Source organism: Parambassis ranga, chromosome 14 (assembly GCF_900634625.1).
Source record: "Parambassis ranga chromosome 14, fParRan2.1, whole genome shotgun sequence".
Taxonomy (NCBI): Eukaryota; Metazoa; Chordata; class Actinopteri; family Ambassidae; genus Parambassis; species Parambassis ranga.
In genome coordinates, this window is record NC_041034.1 from 14,701,292 (window position 1) to 14,727,957 (window position 26,666).

The 26,666-nt window shown below is 39.3% G+C and overlaps 1 protein-coding gene across 1 annotated transcript in view; it reads right to left on the bottom strand.

Annotated features, from left to right (window-relative positions):
• Nucleotides 1-26,666, bottom strand: part of LOC114445816 (roundabout homolog 2-like) — a 67,555-nt gene that overhangs the window by 28,612 nt on the left and 12,277 nt on the right. The window contains exons 3-5 of the mRNA XM_028421054.1: nucleotides 1,563-1,720; nucleotides 1,309-1,429; nucleotides 1,076-1,214 (exon numbers count right to left, since the gene is read on the bottom strand). Of these exons, the coding sequence (XP_028276855.1) occupies nucleotides 1,076-1,214; nucleotides 1,309-1,429; nucleotides 1,563-1,720 (418 nt within the window). The remainder of the gene's footprint in view (nucleotides 1-1,075; nucleotides 1,215-1,308; nucleotides 1,430-1,562; nucleotides 1,721-26,666) is intronic.

Consider the following 26,666-nt stretch of genomic DNA (forward strand, 5'->3'; position numbering starts at 1 on the left):
ATTTAATTAATTGATATATTTGATTTAGTTGATAGCAATCCTAAAACTAATTGAAAACATTTCCAAGAGCATAATTAGTTTTTGTTTTTATAATTATTTTTCCCAGTATCGCAGCCAAATTTGTATCAATCAAAAGCAGTTCAGTCACAAATAATCTAGTCGAACAGACTGCACACAGTATTAAAATAACATAAAATGTGTACTGTGTTGAGGTATTTTTTTCACGATGTGTGTAATTTTGCCTAGTCAACACATTCATAAGGGTGCCTACCCGTGTTTTATGAGTACAAATTATTACACATCTGAATCATTGCTCAATTTAATTGGGTTAGGGGTTTGCCTGGGATTACATACTGAAGACTGTTAGTATGTAGTCATGTAGTCTCCAGACGTCATTTAAAATCTCCATGTGAAATTAAAGTGTTTAAGGATGGTCAGACTAATAATAAATTAATATTACCCTACAAGATATGATATATATAGATATGATAATGTCCTAAAAAATAAGTCCTGTATTGGGATACGTGTAATTAGAATATGCCATGTGGCTCAAAAAAAGTCAAAGTCAGCTTTATTGTCAAATCTGCTAAATGTGCTGGACATACAGAGAATCGAACCACTGCAGCATTAACCGATATGATGCAATCTAATGCAAGTGCGCTATAAACTGGCTTCAGACGTGAATCAACACCTTTCCAGCTGAGTGTACATTATAAACATCAAGCAATTACTTGACTTAGTCTGGTTAATGCGTTTAATGTCTGTATATGCGTCATCCCTGCACCATTAAGTGCATTGTGTGCTTCACAAGAAGTACATTGACAATTGGAATCTTTCACGAACAAGCAAGGACACACTTTCATCTCTTTGTAGCAAAGTAATTCAAGCATCAAAACATGAGAATCTCTGCAGCTACTAAATGATTTTTTTCCACATTGATTGAAGTCTTCCATGAGCCATACTGCATTTGAAATCTTCTTATTCAAATGGGGCTCATTAGCTTTGCTTAAGCACTCACCCATTATTGTTTGACTGCATTAATACACACACACATACACACACTTGCACTTCTCACCTGCCACGGGGAATGTCCATGTCCTCCTTTTTCCAGCGCAGTGTAGGCGGTGGGTCACCATGGACCTGACATCTGAACTCTACACTCTCGTCAACCAAGACCACCTGGTTTACAGGCCGTTGGACAAACACAGGCCGCTCTGGATGTGTGTGGTACACATAACATAGATGCTAAATACATTTTTGACAGAGTGGTTAAATACTGTAGACAAGAGAGTGTGGCAAACTTCTTACCAAACACTGAGAGCTGAGCTTTTTCACTCTCTCTCTCCCCAACCATGTTGGTGGCCACACAGACATAAATCCCTGCATCGGTCTTCTTGGTGTTTGAGATAGTCAGCTTTCCTCCACGGACCTGGAGAAGAACCAAATCAATATAAACTCCTTTATATTGTGACAGTTGCAGGCAAATATGTGTAGTCGAGTGTGTGATTCAAACAAAGGGTAATATAAAAGGTAGAAGAAGAACCCCCTTGGGATTAACTCACTGTAATCCTGTCATCCTTGAGGTCAAGACGAGTCTTATCTTTCCTCCAGAAAGTGGTGGGTTCAGGATGACCACGTGGTGGCTGACACTCAAAACTGGCAGTCTCCCCGACCGCCACCACCACATCCTGTGGATTCTGCCTGAAGTCATCGCGTAACACTAAGAGAAAAAAAAGAGGTTGTTATCGTAACTGTAAATGGTATCTTCAGGTAATTAGTTTGACTTTTCATTCAGGTTTAACAGTTTCATTAAGTGAAACAGAACAAAACCTAAAGACTGAGCTGGACTAACCAAACTCCACCACCTTTTATTTTTTTCTAATTTAAGAGTCCAGAGATAATTCTATCAAGCAAACTGCGTCACAGAAGTCTCAGCGATCTATCTGCCTTCAATAACAGAGTCCTTCCCCTGAGGGCTTAGGCATGGGCTCTTTGATCACAGCAGATAAATGTAACAGCTAGTGAATCCTGGAAGTACAATGTGCATAGAAAAGACACCTCGAAGAAGTCATAAGAGCAAAGTAGAACTCTGGAAGTAAAACAGCTCAGGAGGTCTAGACAATAAGTGAAAGACCGTGCATTAAACATTTAAACAACAGTAAATCTATAAAGCACTACTTGCAGCTTCCTTCAGGCTACATCCCATAATGTGAAAGTAGTGAGTAGAACAAATAGGCTACTCATTGCATCTGTAAGTCCAAAGCACACTAATTCTATCTGACACACATCTGACCAACACACAGAATACCCCATATTACCAGTGTGTCCTTGAAGTGGAGCTCAACTTTCTGTAGACTTTAGTTTTTTATTTATTTTTTTCTTTTCTTTTTTTTTCTTTTTTTAATAGATTTAGTAAAAAAAAAATTATGATTGAAGTACTTTTAAGTGTCACCTCGAGTGTCTCATTTCTTCAGTTTTTGAAGGTTATATCTAACTCAGGCCATGATATTTTGCTCAAAACTAACAAGATGGTTAAAACTGTGCATGTGTGCACCATAGCAAGGTGTCCTTACTCCTAATATGGGCTTTGCGGTGGTCACTGAATGACTACCTGTCTCAAGAGATACACTTACACTAAAAAGACAAACCCAATGTTGTGTGAAGTTGGATGTGAGAATGTGTTGTACAGTAAAACCTACAGTTGACACTTTATGGATTATCCTGTGGGGATTATAATTAAGTCCAATATGTCTGAAGTTAATTTCCTGAGCTGGTTAAATTTAAAGAATGCATTTATTATCCTGATGAAAAGGAGTACAGAATGTACTGTTCCTTTCAGCTTTGTGCATTGATTTATTTATTTGTTTATTGTTTCCCTCTTCTTTGCATGTGATCTCTGACAATCAGCATCTCATGAGTGAAAACACTTACATCGCATGAATTTCTGAATCACATATCCATCCGAATATACACCAGAGCAGCTGAGACACATATTTATTCTGAAAACCTTGGATGGCATACAGAGTTTGAAGATGGGCTTGTATTTTGAAGCAGACCTTGGTTTCTTGAATAGGGGTAGTACCACTTTATGTGGAAATTGGAACAGAAAGTGCAAGTGACCAGGGATATTGGCTAGATCAAACATGCCTTTATCAAGCTTTATGAAATAACATGGTAACAGGTGCAAGGTTTCATTTAGGACCAAGGGTAAAGACATTTTCAAATACATCACTTACAGCAGCAAATTTCACTGTGTTACTGTTATGAGGTAATCGTGTCTGATATGAAAAATGTACCACAACATGTCCTCGGTTTAATACTGGACCTAAAAGTAGATAAAAAAGTAACCTAAAGTATGACAGCTGCATACATTATACGTAGGTGAAATATGCCACAGTTTATGTTTTCAAATCTTACATCTACTTTAGTAGAATTTAATTTATGCACCCCCCCATCCTTCTACTTCTACTTCTTCTACTCTTGTCACATTTTAATTTACCCACGGCAGGGATATCTGTGCTTGATATTATGTGTTCAAAGGACCGAAAACATCAAGAACTGTCAAGCAGCAATGCCTGTACAGTAATAGCCATGCATTTTGAATAGATGTACGAGCTAACGGCTGCCAAGTTAAAAGGTTAGAGCTTCAAAACTTCCTAATTCTGTCACAACAAAAGCTCTTCGCTTTAAGTAGTTTCAGGAATGACTGTACTGTATAGTCATCACCGGAATAATAGTTAAAAATAGAGATCATGATTTAGATCCCGCGATGAGAAGCTACCTCTTTGCATTAATAGCTTATGACATGTTGTTTTTGTTAAAAGTCTTGCCGAAAGCTCATTAAAAAACACTCTGCGACAACAATTATAATTGTTAATAAAATAAAAAGTGAAATAATTGAAATTAAGAGTTTTTCCATTTTTTCGTTCTACAATGATGTGCTAATTAGCTGCTGTGTGTCATTTCTGATTTTGTGTGTAATAAATTAATTCATTAAAAAAATAGAGACCTTAATTATATCACAGACTAAGTGATAGTTTGTAAAACTCAAATCAGCATAAACTCAAATAAGCTGGCTTGGTGTTCCATTTGTTTTTCATCCTCATTACTGCCATAAGCTATTCTGCTGATACACTGTAGCATGGATTCCAAGTCCCAGAGGACACCTCTACTGAAAGAGAAAATCAGGAAGGAGCCAGCGGCCCTTTGGCCCAGCTGTCAATCACATCCAGTAGCTAGAGTAAATGAGTCTCAGTTGCAGACAGTACTTTGGCACAGACATATGCCAGGCTGGCTGTCACGTTGTACTATACGCTCAGTGACCCATTCCATGAAGAAAAATGTTGCACTCATGCAGTCACACAACCGCATTCCTGTTCCTGTGTTGACACATTGAAGATGCTTATTTGGCAGATAAAGCGTGTCTCAAGAGACAGCGAAACCCAGGCACACATGGGAAAGACTGAAGGACTTGATAATTGAAGACATAAAGGGAGAACCCAATTACGGAGAAGTAAAGCAGGAAAAGGTATTGTGTGTTAATGAATGGTGCTGGTAGGTAAAGAGAATAGTAGAGTATTTAAAAGTGACACTCATTTAAAAAAAAAAAAAAAAAAAAGCACTGTGCTGACAAACGAAACAAATATGTTGTCTGGTGCACTTGCTAATTAGATCTCAGCCATTTTCAGTTACGCTTAATTCATTTAAAAATTTTCAAATTCATCCTTTCTGTTATATTCTTTATTTATTATGTCAATTTACACCACCCTCTAAAGATTAGGATTTTTTATGTATCTGTTTATTTTAGGTTTATGATAGATGGTGTTAAATCATATCAAAATAAATGGGAAGTGAATAATCTATTACACACAATCACTCTGTAATAGACTCCTGCAAATTTGAAAGCTAAGGAGGAGGAGGTAAACACATGAACAGCATTGGTACAGTGTGGGTGTGATTTATTTAGCCCAAACTGCATCACCCCACTGCTGTAGCAGCCATCCTGCTGACAATACTGTGGATGGCACCCCCTCCTTGTGGTCTTGTCACTGCAGGTTTCTGTAGGTGGTGCACATGGGGTTGAGTTGGTGTTGTTCTAATCTGTTGGTCTTAAATGTGGAGCTCCCGTGGAGGCAGCATCCATGTGCAGTGTGTTGTCAGGTGGTAATTATTTCCGATGGCGGGACCCGCCACCACAGCCAAGTGTTGTCTGATTGAGCACTGCTCAATTATTCAAACAAGGCATTCAGGGGCCTCACTCATTTGCCAGTTACATTTATCAAATCAGAAGGAGAATGATTTGTAAATGGGCTTCATTTCATGGCACAATGGGTGGTAAAAATATGTGACAAGGTGGAAGTATCTGAATACAAATAACTATACGGGGACTCATTATATGATTAACAGGAGAGGAGGGGGAGGGGGGTTGTGTGGTATGTTTTTAGATATGCCATTGTACCATCCTGATTTCCTGAGAGTTTTTTTTTTTTTTTTTACAACAGTACTCTGCAATGGGGTTTCATTTCATCTTTTCACCACATTAAATCTACGAAGATCCCACTTGAGATCTTGACTCGTGTTGCTCAGCTTGCAGTGACACAGAAGTCTAAAAGGATCTCCATTTGGCGACAAATACATGGACTTAAAGCAGCCTGAAATCGGGCAATGCCTCTGCCCTGCAAAGACAGTATTTATATGAAAAATGCATTGTCTGGTACAATTAGTGTCTCATTTAGCCATTAAGCTTGCACACATTTACTGCAAGGTCTATCTTCAAGCATGCAACTCAGCTCAGCTTTAGCAAGGAAAAAACAAAATGGCATCGCAGTAACATAAGTCGTCTTCTTCTCAAACCAGTGACTAATTCTGCAGCTATGCGTGGCATGCAAAGGAACAGTAGCTAACATGCTAAATGCCACAGTGCTGCGATATTAATCCCAGCATGTTGGGGCCGTTTGCCATCCAGACTTTACTCCAGATTAAATATCTTGACAGACAATTTATTGATTGAGATAAAATTGTGCAGAGACTTTCATGGTCGCACTGGGAGATTCCCTCAGACTTTGGGTGATCTTCTAACCTTACTTCTACTGCTCTGATGATTTTAGATTTTATGACAGACTGCCATTAAATTTGGCACCAATAACTTAATGGTGTCCAGAGAATGAACCCTATTTTGGAGTTTTTTGCTTAAACTACTTTGTCCAGTTCCTGACATGTAGACAAAGAATTTTTCTCTCCTAAGAGCATTAGTCATGTTCACATCTAGTGGCACTTCCTTCACTTTAGTCTTTGCATGTACCTAATCGGTATGCTAACAAAGAAATATAGTTTATTTTGCTCAAAATTCTAGAGTGATTTTCTAATAATTTTTGACCTAATGATTTTGGCACTAATTGAGTTAGTTCGGAGCATTAATTAATCAAAAAAGACATTGGTTCACTTCATTATACAAAGTGGTAAATAAACAAGGTGTGACAGACAGATGGTGATGGGTGGTGAAATCACAACCAAATTAACTAATGCAGCATTCTGTTTATCATGTAGTGATGTGCTTGTTTACTCATTTGTTTGAGTGTGACATACTTTGCCTGTGCACATATATTGAGATGATACAGTATATAAGTCCATGCTGTATAAACCCACCCAAAAGAAAACAGTTGATGATAGCAGAGCAACGCCACATGGGGGGGAGAATATTGTATATGAGTAGGAGGAAAGATGAAGATGCTAACACCTTGTGAGTTTTTTTGGGTGTAACAGATGGCTGTATTTCCATTAGGGATCACAGATGCAGTGAAGAAGTGAGGTGCTGCATGTTGATAAAGCTTGCAACATATACACATTCAGACTTAAACAGAATGTCTTCTCTTACAGCCAGTCTTCTTTTATAGAAGCCAGTCTTCTTTTATAGAAGACTGGCTGTAAGAGAAGACATTCTCTGTGACCATGAAAGTCCCTGGCGTCTCCTTTTTTATGATTGCATGAGCCTAAATGCCATAAAATGGGGTGTAAGAATAAGCATAATAGTGTTGTATAGGTTTTTACAGTCAGTGATCTAGTGTCAGCACATTTATTACAGCTTAGTGATTCCCTATGACAGTGGTCTGCTAAATTGTGTTTTGGAGTTTGCTGAAGATTCTTTTTGAACCAAATTGCCTGTAGGGGTATGTCACTTTCTCAACAGCAGTCAAGGATGTCCCATATCTGTCACATGCATAAAATGTACACTGACACATACGCAAACACACACACACAAACAAAAAAGAAAACAGCTGCCCTGTTCCTATATCACAAACTCTGCTGATGACCAACAACACATCATCACTGTTCAAGAGACAGAAACAGAAACTGAGCCAGATCTAACGGCACGCAGTCGGGAGGAGGGGAAACATCTTCAGCAGAGAGGGCTATTTGCATCGGGGATTTTTTTTTTTGAATAAATAAACAACTTAACATGTCTGTGCCCTAAAAAAGTCATCAGCAATCAGTCAGGACTACAATCAGCAGGGAGATGAGGAACATTTACACAGTGTCCCCTGAGGCTAAGAGCCCAGCACAGACGTACATTACCTATTATAATTCTTCCTGCCCAACAGCAGAATGCAGTAAATCAAGGCTCACTTTCATATAAATAGTATGGTACCCTGCATATAGAAATTGAAGTTGTATTGCATTTATTTTAATTATGGTAATATCTATGGTCCAAAGGTGGCTTAAAATGACAGACTACATTGGTATGGAGTGGTTGAATCCTCACAGTGCTTGAGTGTGTTGGTAAAAGTAGCTTTTATTTTATTCATATATCAGCGACTGGTACAGCATTAAGACCAATTATGAGCCAAGTTAATTTCCATTGACACCTGACATAAATCTCAAAAGCAGTGCAAGATCAGGAGGTCCAAGGTAACTGAAGTCAGCAGTCTCCAAAATTAAAATCATGCAGCTCGTAAACCTAGTACCGCTTTGCTTTGCTTTTTTGGCATCATTAGTGTCAGGTCCAATTAGCGTCAATGTGAAGGTTGGAAATAGATGCACACCGAAACGCGAGCACGCCTGTGGCAACACAAAATTTAGCAGACTTTTAGAAGCAGTTTGTGTGACTACAGCTAGCACAGGCAGAACTTCAGGGCTGTTTCCCTGTTGTCTCTTTAAAATGATCCAACCAGGCTTTAAATATGCCAAATGTGTGTTTTTTTTTCTTTTCACCAAAATTTGAACCATGTACAACCTACAGGGAACATATTACCCCGTTTTTTTTTTTTTTTTAACTGTTATAACCTTTTTTCTATGTATTGTTTGAATTTACACTTGGCTCTATAAACATATTTTTTTATGCATTCTTTGGCCTTTGAGTTAGGAGTCAGTCAACCACCATGAAGCGAAGTTAACAATAAACACCCTACCGTTGTCATGTTTAATTAACCCCCATTCACATGCCATGTAATGTAAATTGAAGTTGTAGATGGTATAGGAAGGACCCCACAGCCTCCACCCTACCCCCATCCCCTTCCCCGCTCCCTCATCTCTCACACTTGCCTCGCCTCTAGTTACTGTAACAGCATTCCCTCAGACTACACTTCCACATCTATAATTAATTACTCCTGTCTCCATGCATTTCTTCACTAGAACACATTCCTCCATGTTTCAGTCTGACCTATGTAAATGTGCTTTTTTTGGGCTCCCCAGTCTCAATCTTATCTGCAGTATGTACACCTGTGAATCCAGATGCAGAAACATTTGCTCATGACCTTAGTTCATTATTTTGCATTTAGGGTTGCTTACTTCCTCCACATTAATTGCAGTGCTCTCTCTTTTTATATTCTTGAATATCGAGGCAAATGTTTTCACAAATATTGTTGCTGCTCTACTGGTTATTGGATTAATATAAAAGGTAAGCAGTGAAAAATACAATAGGACTAAGCCAAATATTAAGAAATAAAAGATCATAAGATCATATTATTTTTTGGTGAAATACCCATGGATATCATAGAAGCTTACAGCAATATGGTGCAGCTGTGCAACATGAGCCAGAAAATGAGTCAGGGATCAGAATCTAGCATTTTATCCGCCCTGTTTGACTAAAGCAGTGGTCACCAAGGGAAAGAGTGCTTTCTTACAGCCTCTCGTCTTCTCGTCTTGAAATTGCGCTCGCTGGTGTGTTTCACAGTCAACATGGTCATCATCATTGCATTGCTAAACCGGGTTAAAAAAAAAGCTAAATGAGCTCTCTCACAGGCCTTTAGTGGTTAAACAGAAATACAGTTTTTCCATACCTCTCCTGTAATTCTAGCAACCACTTTCTGTGCTCATGAGTGATGCTATGTAGGGAATCTCCACTGTATATGCACTATAGTGGGCAATATAATATCTCTCCTTGTCTTGTGGGATATAATGGAAGAAAGTGTTTTAGAGATCGACCGAGATAATCTGTGCATCTGCACCATCTAACATGATCAAACACATCTCATGATGGCCACCAGAGATGGTAGTGCTGAGCTGTGTTTACCACAACATCCCAGTTATATCCTTCTTTGAATAGGTACATACAGATGGTCCGCAATATGTGCGTGTTTGGATAGTATATAGATATGTATGAATACATTTGTGTAAATGCTGGAAGCTATGAAGCAGGGCACTGCTCCCCCACTACTGCTGGCACAATAGAAAACTAATTAATATGGTAATGTCATGCCACCACATTAACTGATAATATATTGGAGGCTTTGTTGCTTTGATTGCACTGATTTGACCTTTGATCTCTAAATGAAAAAATGAACTGAAATGATCAAATATAGAGTGCAGTACATAAGGTTCCTGTGACATGAAGGTGACACAAGGCTGCGTATAGTTTTACTCCCACCATGTCTCCACAGAAACTAAGTCATGGGCATGCCATTGCCTGCACAACTGACCCATGCTGTTGTGAGAATTCATACTTCTGCACTACTTTAATCACACTGCCAAATGTGAGGTTTTCCATGATACTGTGTATGCAAATAATTGAAACTTGGTGGATTACATTGAAGTTCAAATCAATAATTTTTAATAAACTGCTTATTTCTGAAATCACAACAACGAGAGATGATGTTGATGGATAACCATTGAACCAACTGAGACAGAAGAAGGGTGAATTATTTGCCCTGTTCTATTCACTATGATGCCATTACATATATTGTGGTGTTCATCCCAATGCTATAACATGTGCATGTCGTGCTATAGTGTTGATTTGACCCAGAAGTATTAATTAAGTGACCATTAAAGCTTGTTGCACATTAGTATTTTGACTCAGTGAGAAGATGCACAACATCTGTCTAAACCTAAACAAGCATGTATATATCCAGGGCAACCACCAAATTGTCCCTGCGTGCATGCTTAGCTGTTAAAAATGACCAGGTCTGATTTACTCCCTAAACTTATCATTGATCCTTGCTATAGAAACTTCATTTTGGCACAGATTCAAATCAGGTATAAACTGCCTTTCCACAGTGCTGATGTATCAGGATGCATTTAAAATGTCACATACCACAAAAGGATAGGCATCCAGGTATATCTTTCTGTAACTCCTCCTATCTCCACACCAGCCCCCAACACCCAATGCTCCACTGAGCAGCTTAGAAGATTATTCACCCCAAATCTCTGTTAATCACATCCATGCACACCCCCCCTCTCCTCGGTAAGCCCAAGGCCACATATCCTCTATGTACATATGCACTGGAAAGGAGCAGCTGTTGGTGGCAGACTCTGACCTGCTGATCTCCAACACCTTCCCAGGATGCCTTTTTCTATGTCTTTCAATCACATTAAGCATTGAAGTAGATTAAAACGCACCATCTATCAGAAGAAAGACTGTGATGCCACTTCAGAAAATGGCATCAATTTTTTATTTATGACATTTCCACAGAGAGACAGGTATGGAGCATCAGTCTAATCTTCCAGTGATAGCCATCATGTGGTGATCAGTCTCCACTGAGACAGAACGTGGTTCGCTGTGTGAAGACAAGCATGCATATTCATGCACTTGCCAGTGAAGGTACACACACACTCACGCACACAGGGAGGTACATGTGCAAACACAATCACATTATACACATCTCTCTCTCTCTCTCTCACACACACACACACACACACACAAAGACAAAGATCCTCAATCCATCAACGTTTTTAACTGCAGACATTTATGTTTCAAGTTAAGCATCAGTCTCTCTTCATCCTCCGTCAGTCTTCCTCCTTTTTTACACTCACTCATGATTTCTTTTACATTTTTATGAAGCAAAGATAACTTCAATTCTGTTTAGCCACATAAGCCACATACATCCTGTCATTCCTCAAACAGTAAATATACACACTTTTCAGAATGAATCCAAGGACTGACATAAAAACACAGCAGACTATTTTAAATATCGCACTTCATTATTTGAGCAGAGTGTGTGTGGTGCGCTGGTTGACAAAATAACTGTAAATACTGACATGGCTAATCTCAGCACAGCTGTTAGTATTAGGTCCTTTAATCCTGGTCCAGATCGGTGATGTGCTCACACTGGCTTGGGGACAGATGAGCAACAGCCACCAGGCTGCCAAGTGGGCTAAAGGCAGCAGACTGGCCTGACGCTCACTTTCAGACGTGATAAGCTATGTCTCAGTGGGTCCTGGAGAGCCGCTCCAAACGTCGCAGTCTTTGTGTCGCACCACACAACGTTGTGACTAAACACTAGGCTCTGCTGCAATCTTGCTCAAAAACTCTGAAATCTTTGCAGTAACTTTATTCTTTTATCACAACTCCTCTGTTCCGACAGGCAGCTCAGCTTTAAAGGCACACAGGGCTGGAACACAAAATTATTATAAATTCTCAGAAGGCTTTTATTATCAGCACTGCAGTACAATTTTGAATTGTTAAATTATAAACTCTGAAGTCACACAATCCCCACAAAAGTAATTCTGATGTTTTTTTTGTTTTGTTTTTAATTCTGTACATTTTAATATTCCGTAGCTGCAAACAAAACTGAGCTGTTCCTACTGTATGAGCAATTTATTCTTATGATTTATCAGCTTGTCCCTGTCTTTCTCTCTTTATAAAGCGAACACTAAGAAAATCCTTTTGAGACTGTCAAAAAGGCACAAAGCTCTGCAAGTAAACACACACTATCAGTACAATACAGTTAGCTCAGATGCTCTACATATAAAGAAGGATCACACATCCATTTGATTTTCTGGTCCCATGTTTTTCTTTTTTTTCTGATTTTTATCAAATCATATTTGTTGATGCTTTCATAATCTGTCAATCAGAGTTCTAACTGACAGACGATTCCAGAGTGCTCCCTCTCTGATAAAACACAGTGCAAAACACAGGGACGGTTGTCTTCCTGCAGGTATTGTAATAACCCTTTAAATCATAGTGTAAATGACTGCCGTGAGAGGCTGACTCTGCAGTATGAAGTGCTACTCTTCTCTGTTGCTGACACAACGGAGCCAGTCTGCACTGTCTTCACTGTCTGATCTGCATACGACGCCATGTGCCAAACCAAGTCGTCTGTGGTCAGATAAAGAAGAGAGAGAACAGAGACAAGGCAGCATCTGTGTCACGTATCAGTATGGGGAAAGGTCAGGAGTGTGAGGCATGCAATAAATGACTGACAGATGGAAGCATGGACGTGGATGCCAGCCCATATTGTCTAGGTGCTGGGCTAAGGAAACTGACAGCCCTGTCTCAGCCAACAAACCACACTCAGTTGTCAGCCTGCTTTTTTTTTTTTTTTCGCTGTTGTTATTTGTTAGCCTGGATTTTAAATCTTGGAAAACAAAAGGGGAGAGTGCCACTGATTAACCCAGTGGTGAGCTTAGATGAACTTGCTTGCATAGTTTATGCGTGAAATGCCTAAAAGAATTTAATTTCTTTCAATCAACTTTTAAAAAACACAAAGTTCTTTAAATGCCAAAACTAATGAAGAACTGTCCTGCTAATTATGAAATCTTCTAATCTTCTAGGTAAGTACTCAGATGCTTTGAAATTCATATTGAAAAGGAAAAATTCTAATTACAGTCTTTTCATGATGGGGTTGGTGGTGTTTTTAAATCTGAAATACAAAAACCAACATGTCAAAGGAGACAGAAATGGATGAATGAAGAAGGGGTCAATCAATGTAGGTTGGCTTTTTGTTGTTAATAAAGCTGTATGCAGCCTGGGCTCCCAATACTACAAAGACTGCACTTATGATTGTTAAGTTACTCCAATTACTGGCTGGCGGAGGCTTTTGAGAAAAGCACCATTAACCTCAGCATCCGAAGAAACAGAAAACAGCCGGGTGTTTTCTCATAGGGAATGTAATTGATGAGACACCATGGAACAACACACCCACTGGAGCATCCAGTCCCTCGGCAAATTATTACTTGGCTTACAGTGTGTGTGTTTTTGTGTGGCGTCTACCTGGTTGCTGTTTTCATGATAGTTGCATTACAACACTTACATAGTTGTAGAATAATAAACTAGGTAAAATGTTCTTGCTTTCTTCTGTAAACTCTCATTTTGTGCCTAATTTTTATTGTAATAATCAGTTTTTTGGAGTGAAGATTAATGCATTTGCATTTCCACATCCCATTTTTTTTCCTGGAATCAGTGATGTGCGTAAACACAGCTGCATTCAAAGTGTGCTCAGGAGACACTATAATCCACATAGCGGCAGAGGAATCATCTTTCAGACTGACACACTCGATCTTGAGCAGCCAAACATCACAGATGTTTTTTTTTTCTTCTAAATTCTTTGAATCAAAGGATAAATAAAGTGTTTTTGCATTTAAATAGGTTGTTGCTGCTCCAGAAATTTCACATCTGAGTAAAAAAATCCACAGGGCCTAAGCTATGTGTGAAAAGTCTACTTTGCTACAAGTGACTATTAGAACACAAGCACTAAGTGGTAAACAGTGTCACCAAATAGCAAGAAGGCTCTAAGCTCGAAGTGAGGTTGCATGTTCTGTGTGTATGTCTCCTTTGGGTTCATCCCTATAGTCCAGTGACATGCAGCTTAGGTGACATGGAAACTCTAAATTGCCTATAGGTGTGAAGCCCACAAAGGGCATTTGACCTGTACAGAGTGAAGCTCGAATGAAGCTCAATCTAAGATGGAGTCCAAAAAACAACAGACAGACTTCCCATCTATATCATGCTTGCCCTGTTCAGATGGGTAATTCCAGGCTAATCTGAAAAGAGCTAGGAGGTTGAACTGGCGTGAAGCAGTCCTAGACAGACCTAGAGTCCACATTATAGGCAGTTTGTCAGTGAAGATTCTCAGTCATCCAGGTCATTTTTCATTCAAGATCTTGGGCAACTGGACTTGTTAGCCTTCAGTCACACCATGTTGTTAAGCTGAACATTTGAACACAGAGGTCTATGGGGACAGACTTGTTTTAGAGCCAACCTAAAATGGCTGTTCGAGAAACAGTCTGTGACTGTAGGTTATTGCTTGGTGATTATATACTAATGAAAACATTATTGTGGATCCTAGACTCAGCCAATTATTGGTGAAACTTGATAGGAGGTGGATATTTTCAGTCCTCAGAAATGAGCACCGTGTATGTGTTCTTTTTTTACCTCACATAAAGGTTTTCAGCCAAACCATGATTTTTATGTAAACATAACCAAGAGTCTTTTCTGAGGTATGTGGTTATTGACTGAATGTGGTATTTATTTATAAGGAATAATTGACAAATAACTGACATTGTTATTGGTGCTTGGTGTCTGATGTTGATGTTGTGCACATTGCACACTTTAATTGATCGAAGATCAGTTTGATAAGTACCAGCGGCTCTAAAAAGGATTAGCCACGTGGAAATTGGGAAAATTTCATCAGTAAAAGTCCACTGAGAGCTCTGCATGGTTTATGTAGGGGGGCAGCCAGATAAATTACAGTAGACTCTCCAATATCTGGAGTCACATCTCTGCCCCCATCGGCTTAATGGACTGAATCCTATGGGAACCTTCACTCCTGTGTCACTCAGCTGCACCACTTCTAGGCTCAACAAATGCTAAAAATATTATAGTATATGAAGGTGAGTGGACTCCTACATCCCTTTCAAAAAAAATTCAAAAGGCTGTGATTTATCCAGTGAGTGCAAGGCTCTTTCAGAGCATGCAAGGGCTTGAGGAATTTCATCCACCTTGTCAGACTTTGGTGTCGGTATTAAACCCCCCCACACCAACACCTTCATACTCTGCGTTGGCAGATAGGAGCAAAATATAATCAGCTCAGATAGGCTATCGGAGTAGTGTAAGCTTCCATATCGGAAAAGAAACACTATATTCACAAAAAAAAATCAATTATCCGATTTGTCTTCATCCTATGGAAGCACTCAGATTTATTGCCAAGCAAACAGTATTTCTTTGTTTCCTTATCATTTAATTGATCAGCAGAACGATCTGTAATAATGAATTGTTTCTTAGCAAATTTATAAATGACAGAGCACGGCATGTAACAGCTTCATTAGCCCGGGCTTGAGGTTTTATCATAATGAAATGTTCATTATAACGCTACCTTGCATTTACAATTCTATCTGCAGCCAATCAAAATTGGAGCCATACTTCACAAAATCAAGCATTTCACTGTACATCTGGACAAATTCCACCCCAGACACTGTGTAAACTTACTCCTTTGTTTGAGGAGTGTGTATGAATTAGTAATAAGCCCAGTGATCCCCTTGCTGCTAAATAGGTTAGAGGAAAGAATATATAATTGAGGGAAGATGGCATTTGTGACAGGCAGCCCTACAGTTAAAAGAAAAAACCGACTGTGTTTATTCTGGATGGATAGCTGTATAGTTCCAACCTTGGTGGGTGTGCTTTTGAGCTCTACATGGTTGAGTTGAGCTGCAGTGCAACTCGCTGTGGCTCACTCTGAAAAACCCTCACCCACAGAGAGTCCCCCAACTGTCACATGCCACTGAACCACAGTAAACAACACATATACACACACACACACACACACATGCAGCATAGCCATTTTCATTAACAGAACCACTGGCACACTCAGCCCAGCTGGTCCCTGAGTCGACACTGGAACTGCACATCTGGTGTCAATGCTCTGTTAGAGGAAGGCCATCTGGTTGGGTAGAGGGAGAGGCGGGGGTGGCAGAGACGGGAAGTCAAAGGAGATTGGGGAGACAACATCTACAAAAAAAAAAACTGCCATCGATACCGTGCTATTTAATGTATGCACATAAAAAATGGATCTGTTTGTCAGATATGCTGCATGTACAACAGCACTGTACTCTGAGTGCATTAGTCCTCTTCCGAGTAAGAGGATTAGATGTCGAAGTCGGGTTTTCTCTTTGAGCATTTGTAGCTAATGGCAATGAACAGATAGCATGTTTAATGGCCCTGACTCTCAGCTAAACACGCGTCTTCATAGCATGAATAATGCTGCTTCTGCATTGTCCCATGGCTGCGACAGGGAACTTAATATTACATAATACATAAAAAAACATTAATAATTCTTAAATGTTTCGATGTGGTGCTGCAGCACATTTTAACATCCATGTTCTTTTTGCTGTAATGCATTATGTTATTCAGCGTTGCAGGGGCTACCAGTCTGTTTGCATTAGATAACTGACTGTTGAAGAGACGCCCGTATAGAAACTTCACAACGCTCCAATTAACTCTGCATTTATACTTCACTAGAAACCATATATGCAGAGCTACACAGCGGTTGATTATACATGGTATTCAACAGTGTCACATTGATGCTCCATCTACTGCTGCACGCATGAAGCCAGTGTGCAGACACAAGACCGAACCATGGCAAAATCATCTATTGATGCACTGGCACATCCCCACTGCAGTATAACCACAGAGAGGACAGGTGCACAGATATCTCCCTGCTCTTCTGATTACAACCGATTCATAACATTTCAATCATGAAGCTGCTTGTTAATTTTGCACTGGCCACAGTCTGACACCAATAAAGACATGCAACATACATTTATAAGTCTGAGTTAAAAGGTCAGAAAATGACCACGGATGCACCAGCAGTAATGCACTTATACTTTAAGGCACACATGCCTGCAAACTCATCCACCCACGCACACACAAAGTGCCTCCTGCTGCCAGTGGCCAACTGAATCATGCTCTTATTAAACCTTGATCGGAATTCGAGCTCGGGCATTATCCACTTACAGTTATTAATGCTGCGGCTCTCTAGGGAGGACACAGGAGGGAGGAGGGAGGATGGAGGAGGAGGTGGGGGTGGACGCACACCACACATACAGATGTTGGCATAAAAGCTCTTAACTGGAGGTAGGATTGTTTACATTACATGCATGAATGAGGTTTGCACTATTTCAGTGACTAGAAAATTGCATCTTCTCTTAGTTGAGGAGTTGGAAGGATGCACGAAAGCACCCAGCAATCCTTTAAAAGACACATTATTATCAAAACCAATCAGCACAGCGGTGAGTACCTGGACACAATATCCCAGCACTAGATGCTTGATGAGACAAAACAAAATTGCTCCCTAAAATCTTCGCCTCAAGGGTTAGAAAGAAATTGAGATTCTCATTTTACTTCTAATATACTCAAACCTCAGTGTCTGTTAATTAGAAATCTTAAGACATTCACTCATTTTGGCAGAGTTAATTAAGAATGAGCACATTACTGCTGCTATGAAGAGGTGTGTAGAGATAAACATAAGAGAATAGCAAAGGGAGAGGGAAGAGGAAATGAAGTTAATGGAGTTCATGTTGCATGTGTAGTTATGGCAGGCAGGAAGAAGAGGCTGGCTGATTGAAGGTCTTCAAAAGACAGGGGTGAGGTGTAAATATTACCATGCTGCCAGTTTGATTTGGCAATATTTCAGCACATAGTCAGTTTGTACATGAACAGCAGCCAACGACTCACTAAACAACATCTATACTTGCTTGGCTGACATGGTATAAACCTAACACTAGAATTTCACCTAAGAGGCTGCACTTTATTTCATTATTTGTGTTTTTATTTAGTTAGTGCTGACATTTAAAACTACAAGGTTTGACTTAGGCATATTGCTCAGGCCAATGAAAAGTGATTAACCCATTGATTTAGTAGTCATCTGTGCCATAACTGTGGTTAACTGGCCATCTCCGCTACATGACACAAGTCAGTTGTCTTCTGCCTTGATGGGTGTATGGAGCTTCCTGATAATGTCAGTGATAATGCATCTTCTGAACTTACTGGAAGGCAGAGAAACACATATATAAGCAGTAGGCATAAGAGTTTAACAACTGATAATGGCCATTTAATGGGATGATATCATCCAAAGCACATAAAATGTGTATATTTATTAAGCGCTCTTTTTCTCCCTACTCAAAGCACTTGGGGGATGCAAGTAAGGGTTAAGTGTCTTGCCCGGAGTGAGATTAGGGTGTAACACTACAGCAGATACACTAAATATACACAAAATGATTAATTCTGCTTTGAAAAAAAACGTACATACTTGATGAGTTGTTTCTTTGTAGATGAGTTAAGGTTCTATTTAAATAATGCAGTCTTTGAAAGTGTTGTTTATGAGAGCCATTGTTTACAGTAGAGGATAAAGGCTGACTGCAAACTAAGTTAAGTGTTTTCCACCTACACAGATGCTTTTTAATTACTGAATTAGTGTTACTGTTTTTGTTGTTGATGTATGTAGGATGGAGCTGTATTCTACAGTAAACAAGGACCAAGATTGTTATTACACTGCATGCATACAGTATGTCTGTCCTATTTAGTTTCTGGCTAGTTGTTCATTTGCACATGCACATGAGTTTCCTTTCATTTGTTTGTTCATTGGAGGTGCTCCACATTAATTGACAGTGACTTTGTTAGTCTGATTTACACCTGTAGTTAGCAGTCCTCCCTGTTCACTGCCAGCATCTTAAGGCTTTGCCCTTTTTAGCATTTTGTCATCCTTCCTAATCCTTAATAGCCCTTCCAAGAGTCACAGCACCTGTACGTACATCCGCCAAGCCACATGAATTTATCTCTCAGGGATGGTATGATACAGGCAAGGTCTGGCTGCCTGGACAACACAGCGGTACAAGGGGAGTGGTGTCTGTTGAACACTAGCCAAACCAGCTAGACGGGGGGAGGGGGGAACACACGCAGCAAGGGAAAAGGAAGCGACAACTGTGGCTGGATCTGGCTTTGATGAGGAAGCATGAGAAGAGGGGAGGCTCAGTCTTCGAGGGAAGCAGGTGTGTGAGGAGGTGATAAGAACATTGTGGCAAGCACTACACGCGCGCACACGTACATGCAAACACGTAAACACACTCCTGAAAATACGTTAACTGTTCATTCAACTTCAACACTAAATTCAAATGGCATCTTTTCAAATACCTGAGTACGAACAGGTTAACTCTTTCCGTTCTCTTGAATCGAAAGGAGATGGGCAGAGGAGGATGGTGTGTGAAAAGGAAAATTTAAGAGCTGAATGGAAATGATGAGAAAGGCAAAAATGCAGGGAGGTTGATTTAAGGAGCAAATATTGTGGTAAACACAATTCCTCTCTGGAGAAGAGGTAGTGTAAGCCAGTGTAAGTCTTTCTGCTTGCACACATACCACACACATATACATTAATTTGTGAGTGTTAAAGCATCCCTGGGGAGTGCTTTGTGGCAATATGTTTTACGGAACATAGAAAAGTAATTTATGGCTAAGATATTTGTTTGGCTGGCTTATTTCAGAATCCATTAAGATTAATTAAGTGTTGCTAAATGTGGTGCTATGGAGTTCAGATTTCGCAGATGCATTCTCATCATTAGCTCACAGTTTATTCAGGCTGCTTAACAGCTTCTAATAGCTTGAGTGAAGCCAGAGCATAGTGTTCTAATGGCTGGAAAACAGCAAGTGTGACGACAAGACCGGTGGATGGTGATTTAGTGATTGAGAATGACTATTGCAGTGTCAATGTATAAGTGTGCGGATGTAAATCTGAACCCTGAACACATAGCAGCAGCATAGAATGCACCTGCCCACGCTTGTTAATCAAATGCTGGGGGAGATAGAAAGGAGGCAATTAGACACTCTGTCATCAAATATTTGTTTTGTTTGGCAGGAAGGCTGCATTTATGAGTGAAGGAATCATCGCCAAGCATGCTCAGCCTACTTTACTTTCACTGTTATTTCAAATAGACTTTGTACAAGCAATTAGCTACAATCAGGGATTAATTGAGCTAACACAAAAGGAGAAGGATGGTTTTAGAATTGTCCTATTTTAGCATTCATCATAACGCCATTTAAAACATAATTTAATTGATTGCCTGTCTGTTTACTTGTTTTAGTTTTTAAAAGTGTATGGTTGCATGTGAAGCTTAAATGTTTGCAGACATTTCTGTAAAATGTCACAATTTGCATTTGAATACTTGAGTTATGGCCACAGTGACTTTTGACTTAACAAACTCTAATCAGTTCATCCTAGTCTAAGTTTATTGCCTAATTTGAAGAAATTACCTTTAATCATTTCCAGAGACTGGTTGTGCTATAGGCTCAATGTTTGTTTGTTTGTTTGGCCTCAATGACACTGAAGTTTGACCTTTGACTAAAGGTCAAACCTCAGTGTCAAGTGAATGTTTCTACCAAATGTAAAATCCAAGGTGTTCGTAATATGATCACAACCGTGGGGAAGACTACACATTAATGAAGTTGCAGATCTACCGTAACTGGTCAGTGTTGGAGCATACTTGCTAAAACCAGATTAATTTACAATATCAGCATCAGTTTGAGGAGATAATAATTATGCAAACAGAAAAAACTAACTAAATAAAAAAGTTTGTCTGGCGGCAGATTTGTAAACCAGAAGTTTTCCCTTCAACTTCTTTTCTGGCAGGGAAGAAGACATAACAATAATCTGCTGGTAATAAAAGCATGAATCAATCTCTCAGCATCCTGCCTTATTAAAAAATATTTTGGCAGCATTTCCAAGGTGGTATTGTTGCCAAAGTAAGTTAATGAAACAAAAGTGGAATTAGAGAAAATTAAAAAGGCAACCACACTGTAAATACCGTCAACCAGATGAGACATACAGTGAAAAAACAAAACAGATTTCAGAGGATGGAAGTGAGAACTCCTATCTTTATATCAAATACCTTGTTTAAAAAATATTTCCATTTTCACTTAACTGAGCTTTGAAAATTCTTTGTTAAAATCAAATCACATCAATTGACATAAATTATCCCTAAAAAGGGGGAAATAATAGTTCCAAACACACCCACTCTTAAGTGTCACAAAGTTTGTCAAGCAAAAGTAATTCATTTGGTTATTTATAATAGTCCCTTTTCCCCTAGTAATCCTGGACAATACTGCAAATGAATCCCTCTTGAGAACAGAAGTACATATTTGCACACTTTTTTTGTGGCAGGGAACTTAACTATCATGTCACTACTACTATTCTAAATTCTTAATCATAACATGAATTAATTCAATCAAAAATTCAATCAAAAATTCAAAAGAGACAAGCTAAAAATGTTCATATTTGATGGTGAGAAACATTCTGTCTGGCTGAATGCACTATACTTGTGCCGAGGCTGAGTCATGACAGCAGCTGGTTATCTGAGGCAATGTGAGCCGAGCTGGCACTCACACAAACTTTACCACTGACCCCTTTACCACTCTCACCATTACTTAACATTTTTATCCAGTCATGTCAGTTCATGTGGACTACAATTATGCCACGTTTCAAGCTTAGAGGGAGAATTTCTTAGACAATGGTGACTTGTGTGTCATCATCTTAATTTGTAACAATAGACTCAAAGGCACTTTTTGTTGTTCCTTAAAAGAAAGCTCAACTTTCGTGAGGAAAGGAAATTACTTTAAGTAGGTGAAAAAACATGTCGGCACTTATCACAAGATGTCAATTGCGCTGAAGTACTATCTGGAATTTGGAAGAAACACAGGCAGAGATTCAGGACTGGGTCTCAAGTTATGAAAATATGATTCCTTGATTTTAATCGCCTACTGCTATGAACAAAAATCATCCTGATGAAGATGGGCTTCTTTAGAAATGTAATATTCTTTACTCAAAGGTCTGTGTCAAGGTTGGAGATCTGGAATGATTGGCAAAATAACATCCACCCACTTGTTACTTGAGCAGTTCAGATACATCGGACCTATAGAAGAGTGTCATTGTTGCTTTGCTTGACTGCAATCAGTTGCTTGATTGTTATGCATGAACAGCAAGTGCACTCTCCAGCAGTTAATGTTGCCATGACAACAAAACCAGATTAAATCCACATACGTAGAGGTACACTCTATATTCATTATCTGACAATGGATTGAAAATATATTACAACATTAATAATATACTTAATAATGTGTACAATTGTATTCATCTCATGAAGTATGGGTAGGGAATAGATTGACCTACCATTCACTTGGGACATAAACTGAGGTCCAGAGTCCTGGTCTAGAATCCCTGGTCTATAATATTGTAATTCTGGTCTGCAGAGGATTTCCCAGTTTCCAGTTTTATATGGAACAAGTGGTGGCCCACTTTTAAATCAACCACACATAAACCTTGTCTACAAAAGTTAAAAAAAAAAAAGAAAAAAGGAAAAAAAAAAACACAAATGTACTTTACAAATATGGAAATTGTGTCCCATTTACATCTGATTTAAACATAAAAGTTTAGAAAACTTCATCATTTTTCTCCACGGAGAGAACAAATGAAAGTCACAAGCTCAAAAGCAGAATCATTTTATTATAACAATTTATTATTCACCTATTTTAACTGTTTTACCACACAATCAGTGAGGAGCCTGCTCAATGAATTCCACACAAACACTGCTTTTTGGCTTAGCATCATTTTGTTAATGTTCTCATCTGTGTCGCACTCAGCAAGTAGCCTACATCAAAATAGAAATGAATCATGTTAAGAACCCTGAAAGGACTGTCTGTGTTTCAACCGTGTAACACAATAAAAAAACTGTTACCACATAGATGGTAAATTAGATATTTCATTTCAAATAAAGACTTAAAAGCACTTCACCATCAGACTGATATTAGTTAACCAAGCTCAAGCAAACTCTCAGACTAATCAGTATGCTATTTATATTTTGTTCAGTACAAGAAACAGTTAATTAAATGTAAAGATGTGTAAATCAGGATGAGTATTAACTATCTATCACACAAGTCAACATTTCATCCATTCCTCCAGATTCAAGTCGTTTTAATCACAGTAGCATTCTTCACATCAGCTATTAGAACAGCCTAAAATCTGTCATTATAAATTGCTTAAAGGAGGAGTTTACTATACACAGTATGATTTATTGCATTACACAAGAATCATTTAGCATATTTGCTGCACTGCAGCTTTCAATCGCTGAACAATGTACGGCAGTATAAATATTTCTGTTTACTCTGTATAGAATTACAATTAGGTTTAATTTGCTAAATCCCAGGAGCACATGCACTCCACTGTATTAGTCCATATCCTGTAGATACTGCACCGTGTTGCCAAGAAACTATTGGACATTTCATTTTTGCTTCAGTGATGAGTCCTTTATTCCCCAATCGTTACACTGTAATCTGCTTAAGTGCAACCAAAACCCTGAAACCTTATCTCCAGCTCTGATTTGATATTCAGTAAGGGATTCTGTAGTGGCAAGCAAAAGTTGTAGAAATGGTGCCTTAACAGTGTTTTGCTTAGCAGACGTGAAAATAAGTGAAATAAGTTAAATTCCAGTCATGTTTGGACAGTTCTTTAAAAAAGCTTTCATAGACGTTTTGACTGCATGGTTTGAATTTGCTCTATTAGATGTGGTAGAAGAGTTGTTTACAACAGCTCCTGTAGTAATAGTTAGTGAACGGAACCACAACACAAATGACTGTCACCCTTTTGTCATTGGTATTTTTGTAATATCCACATCACAGCCATCGCCTGGGGCAAGGCTAAGAGAACATCATTGACCCTGAATTGCTTCATCTGTTGGCTATGGAAGTGTCTGTCATCTAAAAAGGCCGCAAATGCAGGGTCGGCAATATAAAGCAACAACCTGCCTGTGTAAGGGGCTCTGTAACCCCTTTGCTATAACTGCCTCCCCAGCATCCATCATAGGAAATGATGAGCTGTATGTTTGTGTCTATTTTATATGCATTTCCTCACACTGACAGAAAGCTGTCAGCTGCGTGAGGCGGGTGGAGTGATTTTCCACCAGCATCCATGGAGAAAATCCTGGCTGAATTCAGAGCTGCCTGGCTTTTCGGATGTGTAAGAGTGCAGGAGACAGGCCTGGCAGGTTTTAAGCAGATTAATTAGAGTGTAGCGAAGACTGTGAAGAAATCTCCCTTTTCCATAGATGCTATATTCACTGACACAGCTTTGCATACCACCAAATCCAGAAAATGTGCACACAAGCAGCAGCAGCAGCATTTTTTTAAATACAAACACACAGTGGAAACACTACAGGAGGGCCAAAAAGTCTGCCATAGCCTTGGCACATCCAATAATGATACCCCCTCTTAACTGAATGTGTTTATCTTCCCTCACACTGTTTTTTGCTTAGAACACATTTCCTCTTGTTAGTGCACTTGCAGGGAAAATACTATTCTATTAGGGATTATTTTACTTCCTGTCTCTTCAAGTAAACATGGTTTGCCCATGATGCAACAAAAAATACAAAATGCAGAAGGAGCCTAGTACTAGCAGTGGTGACTGTGGTGCGGTTTAATATGCAAAACTGATGACGAGGGAAGCTAGATCATGGTGTAGGAACTCACCCTAACTCAAACTTGCTACTCTTTGCTACACTTACTGTGGCTACGCATTATCTACCATCTTGTTTCACTGCACTGATTGATATTGAAGAAAAGACAAGGGTAGAAAATAGAAACACCCCCCTTTCCCTGATTCCTCATCACCATCATCATTTTCATCATTACATGAAATATGACCGAGAGCAGAATCCCACAATGCCGTGCAAATGTCGACGTGAGTTAGCATCAAGAAGACACAAGAGATATGCATGCATCATCTGGCCAGGAGAACATCACTTGTGGGGAGACAGCCAGAGGCCCTAAGGAGAAGAGGCAGAGAGAGAGAGAGAAGGAGAGAGAGAGGCGGTGAAGAGGAGAGAAAGAAGGAGGAAGAGAGGGTGTAGAATAAAGGGGGATTGGGAGAGAAGTGCAAAGAGAATGAGGTATGATATTGAGTGGGATATTCACGATGGCACAGCCAGGGAAATAATACGGAGAGGCAATCAGAGAAAATGGAACCATAATATCCCGCCGCTGCATAATCTCTACAGATTCAAGCATAATGCATAATCTCCACAGGTTCAACAATACACCATGTGCCCTAATTCCGAGCCAATTACAAAGTGTGTGGTGTTTGGTTTGCGTGTGTACATGTGTATGGATTTGACTGAGAGAGGCCTTGGATGTTGGGAGGGAATTTAGAATTTGTAGAGGTGGTGGGGGGTGGTCTTCTCAGGAGCGTCGACAGCTGGGGTCCCCGTGCATCTATCCCTTTCGCCTTCTGTATACTCTAATGCCCTTCACTGACCAGATTAAAGCCCAAATGACAAACGCACAAAGGCTGGAAACATCTGTTCAGGAACACACTGTCCGTCCCTCCTCATGTTGAGCTCTGTTGGTCACTCCTCAGTTCCTGTCCCCATGCGGACAACATCTGCAGCAATGGACTAGTGCACATTAACCAATGGAGCATAAAACCAAGCAAACCTGCTAACCATAGGAGAATCACCCTTTAACACACACAAGAACACAATTGTTTTATTTTATCGCATTGCAAAATAAAGCAACACTTGCCTGAGAAGAAAAAAAATAAGAAAAAATATAGAATTGTGTTGTGGCTGCCATTAAAATGTTCCATTGTACGATCTCTACTTAGCTTCCTTGTTGTGTCTGTTTGGCACTTACACTCAATTCAGCCTATAATAACTCTCTATCTACCATATACAGCCAGGCCACTCTCCTGAGAGACTGCAAACCACTGCTGTGGCTGAAGAGCCTGTGCAATAAAATGTTTCACCATTACAAAAAAAAAAAAAATGCAATTACACGCTATGCCATTCCTCTTTGTGAACAAGTGTAGAGTGTCTTAAAGTATGAAGTTAAGCCATCGCAGTGCCTGTAGCTCACGCCATGTGGTTGCTAACACTTTTAATTCAGATAGGGGATTTTTTTTTCAGCTGCTGTTGTGGACTTAAGAGGCCTTAATTCATATAGTAAATGTATACCCAAATGCATAAATCCTTAAAGTAGAAACCAAAAAACCTACCGGTAAATAGGAAAAGGAGGAAAACTGAGAATATGACATGCCAGAACTGGGGTGTGGAAGGATGTATGAATACTCAAAAAATTTGTGAAAATATAAAGTCAGGAAAGGGAGATATTTGTGCAAATCAATATCCACATTATGTCATTTTTGGCTTTTTGTGTTGAGTGGAAAAGGGTAGAATAAGCATTCATAGATCAGATGACATGACAATTGTCAGTTTTATGGCACAGATTGGCAGTGGACATTTATTCTGCCTTTTTTGAGTGCCTTTACATTTGTAACTATGACAGTATTTTTACATTTTAGCCACCCATTCCACTGGACTATAAATCAAACTTTGTAACGTGACTGGCACACGTGACACTGCTACACCATTAACAAATCTAGTTTTACATATTTGACATCAATCACCGTTTTAGCAGCTTTAACCTG